At 50.8% G+C, this 14,240-nt stretch overlaps 1 protein-coding gene across 1 annotated transcript; it reads left to right on the forward strand.

Annotated features, from left to right (window-relative positions):
- Positions 1–1,929: 1,929 nt before the first annotated feature.
- Positions 1,930–4,097, forward strand: FAM43A (family with sequence similarity 43 member A). Its single transcript, XM_003807642.5, has one exon. It carries the CDS (start codon positions 1,944–1,946, stop codon positions 3,216–3,218), a length of 1,275 nt encoding a protein of 424 aa, XP_003807690.1. The 5' UTR covers positions 1,930–1,943; the 3' UTR covers positions 3,219–4,097.
- Positions 4,098–14,240: the final 10,143 nt, after the last annotated feature.

Raw genomic sequence — 14,240 nt, forward strand, 5'->3', positions numbered from 1 at the left:
ACCATAGAGGCAAGCAGGCTGTTTCAAGGGCCCAGAAATGAGTTACTGGTTAAGGGTCAAGCCGGTCAGAAGACAACTACACTGTCCAGTTGGCACATGATAAAAGCAATACTGATGCAATTATCACTCCCATTGGAGGGTGACCTGGCATTATTTGTCACTTAAATAAAAAACGTCATTTGAATTTTTACTAGGAATTCTCATCCAAAATATGTCAATGATATAATGAAACCGCATGACCGGCTTGCCAAAGTAAACTAAGTCCTAACTACACACGAGCATTAGAAATTGTGTGTATCTCAGAAAACTGCTCTACCCTGAGGCCTGACAGCAGGAGGGGGTCTTGCTGGGGTTCGGACGGGGAAGCGCCTTATTCATTGACGGTATTCTACAGTAGTCACCCCAATCATGTTACCACTCACTTCACTTTACACTGTCTGCTGCTTACCTGTGAATACGAGCTCAAGATAGTGAGAGATAAGCCTTGGTGTTTTCTGTGCATCTCTCTTTTCTTTAATGGAATACAATTCTGAAAATAATATTAAACAGCACCCAGTCATTCTCAGAAAGCCGTCACACAAGGAAGAAACCACTATTTTCCCAAACTTTTTGTACAGGAAATTATAATCTGTAATCTCATCTTCTGCCACCTCCCTCAGAAGTTTCGATCTAGACATACATGTATTCAGTGAGTGGCAATTCAGCCTGGGGGGTGGAGTGTCAGGATTCAAGTCTTTTTGCTGCGGGGTAACCCCAGGTCCCAGTGATTTCCATAGACAAAAGAGATGCTGGTAAATTTGGGATGTAATTGGCGGATTGGACCGGTCTCCCCGCTCCCTCGACCAATGGCTGTCACGCGGTCCCTTTAAGAAACCAGGAATCCGCCCGGAGTCGGAGCCCAAAACAGATCCTCTTCTCTGCTTCTCCCCTGTCCCCGCGCGGCGAATGGTTCGCGCCGGCCTATATTTACCCGAGATCTTCTTCCCGGACGGCAAGGATGTGAGGCAGGCGAGCCGGACGCCGCTCGCAGCACCGGAGAGGGCGCGCTGCAAAGGCGGGCAGCAGACCGTGGAGAGCCCGGGAGCGGAGCTGGACACCGCCTCGGAGGGAAGAAATGAGGTAGCGGCGGTTCCCGGACCCGGCCATGCCCGTCCCCTGTCCTCGGAGCCCAGCGCTGTCTCGGCCAGGCCAGCCCGGACACTGAGCGGGCCGAGCGCGAGTCCCCGGCGTCCGGCGGAGCGAAGATGCAGTGAGTCCCCGCGGGACTGCTGCGCGGGGCCCGCCGCGGCCAGCCGGACCCAGCATCCGACCGCACTTTGGGCGAGCTGCTGACTCTTGAGACCAGCCCAGCCGAGGGGCTTTCCGTCTCCAGCACCCCTCGGAGGTGGGGAGCACCGGCCCCTGGGCACACTCGCTGTGGAGTTTCCGCGGGTTTTGGCCCCAGTCCTGAGGGTTGTGTGTGTTAGGGGACCCACCTCACGTTCGCCGAGGAGTTCCTGCATATTCTCGCACCATCCCGGGTGCTGTTGCTGGGGCTCTCTTTATTTATTTGCACGCGCGCTTCTAGCTTTTTTCCTGACATTTTCCATTCCACGCTCGTTCTCTCTCCCTTGCATTTTGTTGCTTGCCTGAGACTCTTTGCTCTCGCCCTTGCCCAGGCTGGGGTAATTCTGTGTGCGCGCGTGTCTCCCCCGCACCAACCTTTTTTGCACACTCGAAGCTGAATATTTTCTTTTTTAGAAAATTTACCCCCACCCCCTGCGGGGTTCCTAAGCACTCTCTCTGCTCCCCTCCCCCCAACTCCCTACCACTGGGCCGCTGCCAGTAGTTTTATTTTTCGATCTTGCCCGGGCCGAGCCCGGCAGGGGCCGGTGGCTCAGCGGGCCTCGCACCCGGCGCTCCGCCGCCGCCGCCGCCCTGCTGCGCCGGGGCGCCCTCCGGAGATGCTGCCGTGGAAGAAGCACAAGTTCGAGCTGCTGGCCGAGGCGCCGCCGCGGCAGGCGTCCAAGCCCAAGGGCTACGCTGTGAGCCTGCACTACTCGGCGCTGAGCTCGCTGGCGCGGGCGTGTCCCGAAGGCGCGCTTAGCCGGGTGGGCAGCATGTTCCGCTCCAAGCGCAAGAAGCTGCACATCACTAGCGAGGACCCAACTTACACCGTGCTCTACCTAGGCAATGCCACCACCATCCAGGCGCGCGGCGACGGCTGCACCGACCTTGCTGTGGGCAAGATCTGGAGCAAGAGCGAGGCGGGCCGTCAGGGCACCAAGATGAAGCTGACGGTGAGTGCGCAGGGTATCCGCATGGTGCACGCCGAGGAGCGCGCGCTGCGCCGCCCGGGCCACCTCTACCTGCTGCACCGCGTCACCTACTGCGTGGCCGACGCGCGGCTGCCCAAGGTCTTCGCCTGGGTGTACCGGCACGAGCTGAAGCACAAGGCCGTGATGCTGCGCTGCCACGCCGTGCTGGTGTCCAAGCCCGAAAAGGCGCAGGCCATGGCCCTGCTGCTCTACCAGACGTCGGCCAACGCGCTGGCGGAATTTAAACGCCTCAAGCGGCGGGACGACGCGCGTCACCAGCAGCAGGAGCTGGTGGGCGCACACACCATCCCGCTAGTGCCGCTGCGCAAGCTGCTCCTACACGGACCCTGCTGCTATAAACCGCCGGTGGAGCGCAGCCGCAGCGCGCCCAAGCTCGGCTCCATCACCGAGGACCTGCTCGGCGAACAGCAGGAGCAGGAGCTGCAGGAGGAAGAGGAAGAGGAGCAACCCGAGGGCTGCCCGGAGGAGGAGGAGAACCGTGCGGCAGAGGGAGATCCAGCAGAGGAGGAGGCCGCCGAGGCGCAGCGTGCGCTAGTGGTCGCCATGCACTTTGAGTGCGGGGACTTGTTGGATACTCTGGAGAATGGCCGTGGGGAGGCGCTAGGAGGCGGCGGGGGCTCCCTGGGCCCGGGGGCCGGGCCTCCGCCTCTGCTGCTGGGCAGCGCCTCCGACATGAAGGCTGAGCTGTCGCAACTTATTAGCGACCTGGGCGAGCTCAGCTTCGGCAACGACGTGCGCACCCTGCAGGCCGACTTGCGGGTGACGCGCCTGCTGTCGGGCGACAGCACGGGCAGCGAGAGCTCCATCGAGGGCGGGGGCCCTGACGCCACCTCCGCCACCGCCGGGGACTCGTCCGGCCAGGCCGACGGCGCCAGTGCAGACGAGCCCCACTCGGGCTGAGCTCCTCCGCGCGTCGCCGGCGCTCCACCGTGGCTACCCATCCGTGGTCCCGACAACCTCCCTGTCCCTTGCCCGCCCCCAGGAAGGGGGAAATGGGGCATTTGGGGCCCAGACCTACACTTGGAGCCCAGGTCCAGCGTTCCCCCGACCGCTTCCCCCTACCTCCCGGCCCCCGCTCCCGCCCCAGCACTTTTGGCTCTGTTGCGCGTGGGGATGCGGGGAGATTTGAGAGGGGAAAACCCCGCCAGGAGGGAGAGAGAGGCACCCCTCTGGGATGCGGGTGAGGGAAGGTTGGCTGAAGTTCCTAGTCTCAGGCCGTAGGTGCCTGGCCAGTTTCCTGTTTGTGGGGCAGCTGGGGCCTGAGGAGGAGGGGTTCACTTCCTCCTCCCACCCCCTGGGAGCGGCCCTGCGCTGTCACTGACATCTCATTAAAAAAAAAAAAAAAAAAAAAATGTGCTCTCAAGGTGTTTGAGGCTTTAATACAACCCTTTAGCCCTTGGTTCTTTTTGGTGCAAGAATTCTGGCTGTTTACCTCAGACTCACACCCCTGAAATGTTGCCAAATTCTTCAAATAACTGTTTGGGGGGTGGGGGGAGATGAAAGAGTTGCATTTTGTTTACAGTTAAAGACATCCAATATCTTAAAAAGGAGTTTTCCTTTAGAAACACACACACCCTTCCTCTTGCTCAAAAGATCGCACTCCATGATACTGTGTAAAATATTTTTGCACTGTTGTGAAGTATTTTTGACTTTTTTCTGTACATAACTGTGTTCTCAGAGCTGAATGTTTATATCTTTTGCTGTGCAAAAGAAACATGTAAAATGTTGTTCAGTTGTATATACAGAAATGTGTATAAAACATTTTGTTATTTTTTAAAAGTAGCACTGTTCTGGTTCTGTTTGCACGCCAGTGGGGAGAGAATAAAGAGGAAAATTTAACAGAACAGGTGAGCGTCTGGAACTGCTGCGTTGGGGTGGGAGAGGCTGTGTCCCACCCTGGGATGGTGTCATAAGACAGTCTTTGGCCTTTCCTGTGCTTGGAGAGAATTAGGGAAGGAAGGTCCACTTTATGCGCCATCTGGGGCCTTCCTGGACCTCCACAACTCTGGGTGCTGTGTCTGGGACCAGCCTTTTCTTGTATTATCCTGTATTTTTCACTAATTAAGTTGTGTGATCTTTTTCTGGTCTTTTGGAGAGGCCACGGTGAGTTCCGTATCGCACTCCCAGACCTGTGAGGTTATTTATGGAGGAGTGACTTCCAGATCTGCTGAGATTTTACTACCTCCTTCTGTGGGCCATGCTAATAATCAAGCGTAAGGAGACTACCTTATCTTTTCCTTTACAAACAGCTCAGGGAGCTTTAAAGATGAACTAGAAACCCAAAGAGGAGTTCTCTGAGGAGTGGGGCCATCTCTGTTTTTGCTGGGAGGAAAACCAAGGAGAGAGAAAAGTTGACAAGTTCCGATCCTGGTGTGAGTGAGTCACGGTGCAGGTGGGTGGGTGGCTGGGCAGGCTGCAGAGCCCATTTCCTTCCCTTCTACAACCCAGTGTGACCCAGTTGGGGGATGGCGCGAAGGTCGAGGGGGAGAGGAGCTGTTAGAGCGCGGTATGGGTGTGCATGTTTCAGTGCTTTCATGCTTTCTGTGTGTTTGTTTCTGTTGTAAACTCCAAACAGATGTCTCTAGTTTGGCTACACCCGATCAGCTGGAAGTTGTAATAAGATGCTGCCAAAACTGTGCCTTCTGCAAATTATATTTTCCTTTTGCCCCTTGAGGCCTCTCTTCCTGTGTTGCAGAAATGGATCTCACTCCTGGCCTTCCCTGGTGTCCTGAGGCCACTTTGCTTTGTTTTCATCATAAATATGTTCTGAGCAGCTAGACCCAGAAATCCTAAGGAGTCTGGAATTCACTGGAACCATAAAGGAAAGAGGGGTGAAAGATTTTCTTCCTAATTAACAGGAATGATTCAGGCATAGAACTATCTTTAAGAAAGAAAAGCAAAGGGGGCGAGTGGAAAATATGTGTGTGTGTGTGTATATATATATATATATATTTTTTTTTTTTTTTTTTGAGATGGAGTTTCACTCTTGTCACCCAGGCTGGAGTGCAGTGGTGCCATCTCAGCTCACCGCAACCTCCACCTCCCGGGTTCAAGCGATTCTCCTGCCTCAGCCTCCCAAGTAGCTGGGATTACAGGCCTGCGCCACCACGCCTGGCTAATTTTGTATTTTTAGTAGAGATGGGGTTTCTCCATGTTGGTCAGGCTGGTTTCAAACTCCCGACCTCAGGTGATCTGCCCACCTCAGCCTACCAAAGTGCTGGGATTACAGGCATGAGCCACTGTACCCAGCTGAGTGGAAAACATTTTTAAAAAATTCAGTCTTAAGGGCCTTAGGACAAGGTCCAGGCCTTTGAATCTATTATATTTTGGCTTGGTTGTGCGTCCCGATCCCTCTCCCTGAATACCTCAGATACACATCATTGAATGACATTAAAAACCCCAGCTAGAGAGAGGTCAGGAAAGTCCAGTCTCAGCCCAGCCACCCATCCCAGCCCTTCCACACCAGTGTGCTCACCTGATAAGCAGACGGCTGTGTGGGCCATCACTAGCCTGCGTGACTAGATTTCACGTTTGAAATTATTCCCATGCATAGCCAAGTTCCTCTGCTGTTTGAAACTGATGAAGAGATGAGACAGAGTGAAGATAATATGGCTAATACCTGGGAGACAGGGCAGGGTCTGTGTGTCTTCATTCTTACCTAGTTTAAGTGTCCTGTGAGAATGCCAATGTTGGCTTTCATCTGTGACTGACAGGCATGTGGTGGTTGGTCCAAAAGTTCAGGCAAATAGTGTTGAAACCAACACCATCAATAAATATAAAGCAGCCATCTCTTTAAAGTCTGATATTTCCTCTTATGTGATTTATAAATAGGAAGGGGGGCTTGAAGGTTGAGGAGGAGGAAGAAGAAAATAAGCAGGCTGGAAAGAGCCAGCTCCCTTCCTCCTCCGTCTGTGCCCTCCCCATCTCTCCTTCCTCCCCTCTGCTTTTTGGCATCGATGCCCACTGCACCTCAGAGCTCTGACTGATGTAATTCTAGAAGAGATGTGAAGGTGACACGTGATTCACCTCTTCTGACTTCTCAGTCTTCCAGGGATGATATCACTAGAGTAAGAAGAGATGTTTTGAATGAAAATAAAAGAAAGACCCTAAAACTACTTTGCTCTTGGAGCTCAGAGGGAAAAGAATGGAGCGACAAAAGCAAAGCTGAGTCATTAGATAAAATACACCTTCCAGAAAACACCTGAAGTCTGGTTTACTCATCAAATTTAGCTTTTCTTTCCTGCAAAGTGAGGCTCATGTTTCTCCATGACTTAACCTGATGGTACTTTAAATGCACTGAGACACTTTCCACGTTCTTTCCCAGCCTAGGTAATCCTCCGTGTTCAACAATGCAGCATTGACTGCATGAAAAACAGAGTGACTCCCGGCGGCACGCGGTCCTCCAGGGGTGGCAGCGTGAGTCCGGGAGGAGGCATTCATCGACTCCTCACAGCACAAACATCCCATGTTCACTTCTACCATTTGTTGCATATGTAAGCAGGAAGGTGGGAGGAATAAAATGGCATAAAATAAACAATAGTATTTCATACCCTCCCAACTATGACAGCTTCAGAGAACCCCCTCCACACACACGTGTGTGGACATACATGGTTTCCCTAAAGAAACACCTCTCACTGCCCCACAGTCAGCAGAACAGATTTTAACCAAATTAGAAAGGCTCTGTTATACTAAGAAAGCACAATTCCCTCCCAGGGGACAGAGCTGTTTTTGAGGGTTCTGCTTCTGAGTAGAGAGAGAACTGGTTGGAAGAATCTACCCCTGGCACCATATTGGAGATTTAAAAATCTCATTGTAGTTGCCAAGGATCACGAGAAACATAGAAATTCTATTAGGAGCAAGTTGCCGTCTTTTAAAACAGGATTTAGTAATTTAATAAGCAGAACTCTTTCCTCTGTGTGGTATGCATCAGTAGTCCCAGCATCTGCTGGTAAGGGATGCATGACAGAGCTAGAAATGTGCACAGACTGCTGGGGTGGGAGCCATGACTGACACATGGGGAACTACTCAGGGCTCCAGGCAGCCAGGAGGGTGCTCGGCCCAGGGCGCTCTGCACTCTCTGCTCCAGGCTTGTTGCACATGTCCACTGTCTTAGTCCGTTTAGTGTTGCTATAAAGAATACCTGAGGCTGGGTAATTTATTTATATTTATTGATTTATTTATTTTGAGACAGAGTTTCACTCTTGTTGCCCAGGCTAGAGTGCAATAGCATGATCTTGGCTCACCACAACCTCCATCTCCCGGGTTCAAGCGATTCTCCTGCCTCAGCCTCCCGAGTAGCTGGGAATATAGGCGCCCTCCACCTCACCCGGCTAATTTTGTACTTTTTTTTTTTTTTAGTAGAAACATGGTTTCACCATGTTGGTCAGGCTGGTCTTGAACTCCTGACCTCAAGTGATCCACCCGCCTTGGCCTCCCGAAGTGCTGGGATTACAGGCATGAGCCACCATGCCTGGCAAGGCTGGGTAATTTATAAAGGAAAGAGGTTTATTTGGCTCAAGGTTCTGCAGGCTGTACAAGAAGTGTGGTGCCAGCTTCTGCTCTGGTGAGGCCTCAGGCTGCTTGCGCTCATGGTGGGAGGTGAACTGGAGCAGGAATCAAATGGCAAGAGGAAGGAAGCAAGAGACAGGGAGAAGGGCAGTGCCAGGCTTTTTTGGACAACCTGCTCTCAAGTGAGTGAGAGAGAAATCACTCATTGCCTCCATCTCCCCACAGGGAGAGCATTAACCTATTCATAAGGGATCCACCTCCATGACCCAAATACCTCCCATTAGGCCCCACCTCCAACACTGGGATCAAATTTCAAGAAGAGATTTGGGGGAACAAATATCCAAACTACAGCGGCCACACCTGGATCTGGCTTTACCAGTAGCCGGGGCCGTTTCTGTTTCTTCTGGCTCACCCCTGTTCGTAGGCCCAGTGTCCCCTAGACTAAACCCCCACTGCTTGCTCTAAAGCTCTTGTGACCCAGTTTAAGCAGCCTTGACTAACCATCGTCTTGGTGGTTTGAATGGTGAGAAGATGGCCCTGGAACTTGGCACTCCTTCCTTCCTCTTTCTTGAGCTGCTCAGTGGTACCAGAAAAGGACCTTGTTTCTAACCCTCCATGGGGAGTGACATTTCTGAAGGCCTCCTCTTCTCCCCTCCTCTTCATCTCTACCCCTTCCTGCTTCTCCAGTTCACACCTCATTCCCCTATGGCACAGCTCCCCATCTGAATTTCTCCTTTCCACAAACCTAGCTGATATCTTATATTGCCTGAAAGAAAAGATAGCCCAGGCTTTAAAGGAAAAGCAAACCAAGCACATAGGCATCAGCCAGCACCAGTCCTGCAACTCCAGGGCATGCTAAGGGACCAAGACCCATGGGTCCAACCTCCTAGACTGATGCGCTTTTAATAGGCCTCCAGTTATTTTAATTTATTTTTTTGAGACAGAGTCTTTCTCTGTCACCCAGGCTAGAGTGCAGTGGTATGATCTTCACTCACTGCAGCCTCTGCCTCTGGGGTTCAAGTGATTCTCCTGCGTCAGCCTCCAAGTAGCTGGGATTAGAGGCGTACACCACCACGCCCAGCTATGTTTTTAAATTTTTAGTAGAGGCGAGGTTTCGCTATGTTGGCCAGGCTGGTCTCGAACTCCTGACCCCAAGCGACCCGCCGGCCTTGGCCTCCTAAAGTACTGGGATTACAGGCGTGAGCCACTGCACCCAGCCTAGGCCTCCAGTTTTTCTGGCATATAAGTAAATTGTTCCCTTTGGGATGGCAGAAACTGGCATTTGGATTTCCCCTTACTTTCCCCCTTATTTGTACTCCCACATTTCATACATGGTAGATGCTTGATGAGAACTATTTCTGACATTGTTCACCAACCCCCCCCACCCCCTACTCCCCAGACCAAGTGTGAATGAATATGTACTAGGTGCATGACGCTGGAGGTAAAGAGGCCGGGGGTCTGTCTTCTGGGGAGAATGCTGCCGGTGGGTGGGGTGCAGCCCCCAGGGGAACTTCGTCTTCTTTTGCTCCCACCCTTGGTATCTGGTGTGGTGAGACCCCATCCTAGAAGAGTGGATCTAGTTTGTGGGTGGAGAAGCTCTTGCCATTGTATCATGGATATGAATCATTTGTGTCCTTCCTGGTTGGCTGAATTCTTCAAGGACAGGCATATGTCTTAGGCAGCTCTGATTTACCTCACTTAACATGGGGTCTGGCACCTAGTAGGTACTCAGGAAATGCAAAGGAAGGAGTAAAGGAGTGATTCCACTCCAGGAGAGAACAGGTCTAATCAAGTTCAAGGTCATTGTCCAGAAGTAGGAACCAAGGTTTCAAGGATATATGTTTGGTGAGGAGGGAAGATTGGAAATCATTCAATTCCTCAACTCTCCATGAGGTATATTTAATTCCCAAGAATTTCCTTGGAATGTCCCTGACCTTCTAGGGAGGGGTGGTTCTGGTTTGGAGAAGGATGGTTTATTTGGAATCGGCTTTGAATGGAATTGGAGTCTTATCCCTGCTCATCCCAGCCCCAAATTAACTCCCCAAACCTCCCTAAATTGTGCCAAATGAAGACTCAAACAATGTGATGGTGTGGCAGAAAGCCAGGGAGACACGGGTCCAGGCCTGGAGAGCCCTGGACTTCCTCAGTGTGTGAGTCAATCAAGTCACTTCCCCTCTCCAGCCCCAGGATCATCCCAGGTAAAGTGGGTGCCCTTGATTAGACAATAACAAGACTTTCACTATTGTGACTTAAAGAAGCCAAGGTTAAGGTCAAGAGTGTTTCTCCCTTCCCCCTTTCCCTAGTAGGACAAAACAGAAGAAGCCTCTGACTATGGGCTAGAAACTATCTCAGGCTCTGAGGACAGAGCTCGTCTTCAGGACCTACGTTCCTGGACCTTCACCAACGTCTGGTTTGGAAGTGACATTCCCTTGGCGAAGCCAGGAACCAGCTGGTAGATATCCCTTTCATTACCTCAAAACTTAGAGGCCATGGTGGGTCCTGAAACGGCAACTGGCACTGAATCCAAGGGCCAAGTTAGGGTTCAGAGAAGTGCAATCGCTTGCCTAAGATTACTCAGCAAGCTGGGACCAGAACTCAAGGCCCCTGACTCCAAGTCCTACACTCTTTCCCCTGAATCCTTTAAGGTGCGGATAAGTGAGTATGGAGGCAACCCAGGGTACTGTCCAAGGAAACTTGGCAGAGCCTAAACATCTGGTCAAAGGCCATGAGGGCATCTGGCAGCAGGGAGTTTGGGGCTCCTGGCAAGGGAGACCAAGACCCACTTGAGGAAGTCTGGGAAGAAGAGTGAGTTGATGGCCTGGGGAATGCTTCCCTGTCTGTCTTGCAGCAGGATCCTCCTGCTCCAGGACTCACCCCCATCCTGGATTCTTTCTCTAAAAGAGTTGGGTCTTGGCTGATGACTGGGGAGTCTCCCTACCCTCTGCTCCAGGATTAGCCACTCATGGCTCACCAGTTCATTTCAAAATCTTGAGAGCCAGACACAACCTCATCACCCCTTGGTTCCGATCCTTTCATTTTACAGATAGGGAAACTGAGGCCCAGAGAGGGGAAAGGACTTGTGCGTGTGCCACAGGAAGCTTACAGCAGAGCCAGGATTAGAACCCAGGTTTTGTTTTCCCCAGTCTCTTTCTAAGATGCCACACTGCCCTCTTTCAGACACTCTCAGCAACACTGCAGGGAGCCCCACTGCCCTGGGGACACCAGCCAGTTGTAAGTGTGTGAAGCTTAGGGCTCTCCCCCTTCTCACGCTGCTAAAGTCTCCACTTTTGCCACCTCAAGCTATTGTTCCTCAGTCTACAGTGAATATCCCAAACACTCGCCTAAATGACTTTTCCATGGACCTGACAGTTTAACAGGGGACTCCCGAATATTAAGTCTTTGAGATCTAAAAGGCCAAATATTAAGGCTATTTTTAGGCACCATGATGGGAGGAGGCCAGCGTGGGCAGCAACAAATATTTCAGTGCAGGGAGTACTTTTAATCACTTTATGGATGTTCTCCTAACACCATAAGCCACGTTCCTAAAGGTTCCAATCTTGCAGCTGAACTGCCCAGAGAAAGAGAAAATGAAGTTGCCAAGGTCACATGAGTTCAAGGAGGGAGGGTAGGTCGGGATGCTGGGTCCTGCATCAGCACTCTCTCAGTTCTGTGTTCCAGTTCAGGGCTTGCCAGTGATTCCCAGGTACCATTTACAGATCTACAAAACCATCAGCAGTTCCTTACCCACAGCTTCTCTCTGTCCTCCCGCAAGGCTTCCCCTGTAGGGAAACCTGCCTTCATCTTTGTATGTCGACTTGCCCCCAGTGACTGTGATTCCCAGGGGAAACCTTTGCTGGTGCTCACCAGCTGATTTCCAGTGGAGCTCATCTCTTCAAAAGAGCAGCATGTGATTCAGTGCTACTGTTTGTGTCTGCACCAAACCACGCTGCTTATCTGAAAGAGATCCACAGACACACCCAGGTGTATGAGGCCTTCCCTCTCTTGTGTCTGCAGCAGTGGTTGCAGATGAAAGAAACTTACAGAGTCCATGGCTGGTCGGATCTTTCTGGAGGTGTCCACACTGATGAGATCAAAACAGGTTCCAGTCATAAACGACAAATCTGCCACTCCATTCCTCTGCCCCAGGTCTTAGCAAGTGTCCAACGTTACCTGACAAAAGTGGAATTGGGGGCTGGCTGGGGTGGGGTGGTGAGGCTGTAAGGTATAGCTAAGGAGAAAGGCACGTAAGACCCAGTTCTAGTGCTGGTTTTCCCACATATGAGCTCTTTGACCTTGGGCAGGCTTCCTTTTGGCACCAATTCTTTCTGTGAAATGGAGCTGGTAATACCTAATCAAACTCTCTCTCTCAGGTTGTGTTTAGGCTCAAAATCTAAATGTTGGACCAGTAAGGGCCTTGTAAAGTGCAGTACGGGAAAGGAGTGGTTCCTGCTGGAGTATTCACATGGAAAGAATACAGTCTGGCTGGGTGAGCTTCGGTGAGGCTCGCCCACGGAGCCAGTGTGCCAATGGGTAGGAAGGTTTTCAGAAACATATCTCACGGCCCAAGGTGGGAAAACCCGAAAAAATGAAGGAATCTATTAAGAGTAGGAAGCAGTAGGTGGGTATTTGAATGGCATGCTTCATGTGGAAACATTACGGGCTAAGTTTCCATCCAAAATGCTCGATATCCACATGGGCTACATGGCCATCTCCAGCCCAATCTCCTCCCTCAGCTGTGGCAGGAGAGCACGGCAGCTGCCCTATGCTCTCTGGCTGCATTTTTATTTGTTCCATATAATGGGATTCATTTAGTCAGCATTTGATTATCAGCCCAGATCAGTATTACTGATGTGATTAGTGTTCTGTACTCAAGCACACACACACACACAACCGCCCAAAACTTTCCACAAATATTTGCAATTGTGATTTCATTTACCTCTCAAATAGATGTCCCTGAAATGGACACACATCCTTTTAAAGTAATTCTTTAGACTGATTATTTTCTAGAAAAGCGGAGGTTCTGAGATTTTTCTTGGAAACATATGCAGGGAGAGTATACACAAGAACATGTGGGATCCTCTTATCCTGCTAGAACGGTGGTGTGTGTGTGTATACATGTGTGTGTTCCTGTGGGTAATCCTGGGACTGTGCTCTAGGGTGGATATGAGCTGTATTGTCAACTCAACCTGTTGTGCTTGGCATTGGTGTGAAATGATCGGTGAAAACTCATAGTGCAATGAGAGAGCGGTGCTGATCCTCCCAGGTTTCCGCCAAAAAACCCTTCAGATCACAGCGTCCTTTCCTTTCCATTGTGCTCTGAGTTTTCTTCTTTGTTTGCTTTTAATATTAAATGTTCTTAAACTAATTGAAACCACTGATTCCCTTTGAGAATGCTCTGTATTGCCGGAGACCATGGTCCAAAGACGCCTACTGCTATGATGACTGTGGATAATTACAGTAGAACTGCCTTTCACCCTCAGGGTATCCCAGTTTGGTGAAAAATGATAAGTGATATAGCCAACCCCCTGTAACCCAGGCAACTTTGTCAACCTATGCATGTCTTCATTCATTCATTTCTGTTCTCTCCTTCACTGAAGGGACATTTACAAGGTATCTCCTGTGTGCCAAGCACCGTGCTGGTTGTGGAGGGAGGTGGGAGAGTGTGGGGAAGGGGTGAGATTGGGGGATAAAGTGGGGGGCTGGAGGATGAACCCAGGGAGATGAGATGCAGTCCTTGCTCTTATGGAGCTTGTAATCCAGCAGAAAAGGACAAAGCGTGTAAGACCAATCCGACATAAAGAGAGGCATGGTCAGTTTATGTGTAAAGTATTGAGGGAATATAGTGCAGGGGCAGCCAACCCACCCAAGGGAGGGAGGGGTGATCACAAAGGCTTCACAGAGGAGATGCTCATCCTCTTTAACCATCAAAGTGGGTCTCCTCAAAGCCTCTGCCTGGAGTCACAAACCTGCCTGACTTAGGTTCTAGAGGAAGCATCATTCTCCAGAACTTTTTTTTTGGTGGTGGGGAGGTGTTTTTGGAAATCTCCTACCTGCAGCCTCTCTCCAGCCCTGTAGTTTTAAAGGCCATTTCAGAAAAACACTCAAGTTTTCTTCCTCATTGGTCCATTTCTTGACCTGCACACTTGGCCATCAGAAAAAAATAGAATATGGTGAGTATAATTAAATAGGGTAGAGATTACCAGCTGCTTTAATAAATCTCATACTCTTACTGGCTTGACATAATAAAAGATTAGTCCTCACTTATGCAATAGTCAGTATGAATAATCTTGGTTGCCAGGCATTCATTCAGAGACCCAGGCTCCTTCTACATTGTGGCTCCACCATCTCCTAGGGCAAGAGTCATGGGCCAAATTGAGCCTGCCAGCTGTTTGTAAATGAAGTTTTACTAGAACA

This window comes from Pan paniscus, chromosome 2 (genome assembly GCF_029289425.2).
Source record: "Pan paniscus chromosome 2, NHGRI_mPanPan1-v2.0_pri, whole genome shotgun sequence".
NCBI lineage: Eukaryota > Metazoa > Chordata > Mammalia > Primates > Hominidae > Pan > Pan paniscus.

What these genes read in the sequence shown, in the direction of transcription:
- FAM43A (XM_003807642.5), top strand. Translation starts at nt 1,944, where the DNA reads ATGCTGCCGTGGAAGAAGCACAAGTTCGAGCTGCTGGCCGAGGCGCCG.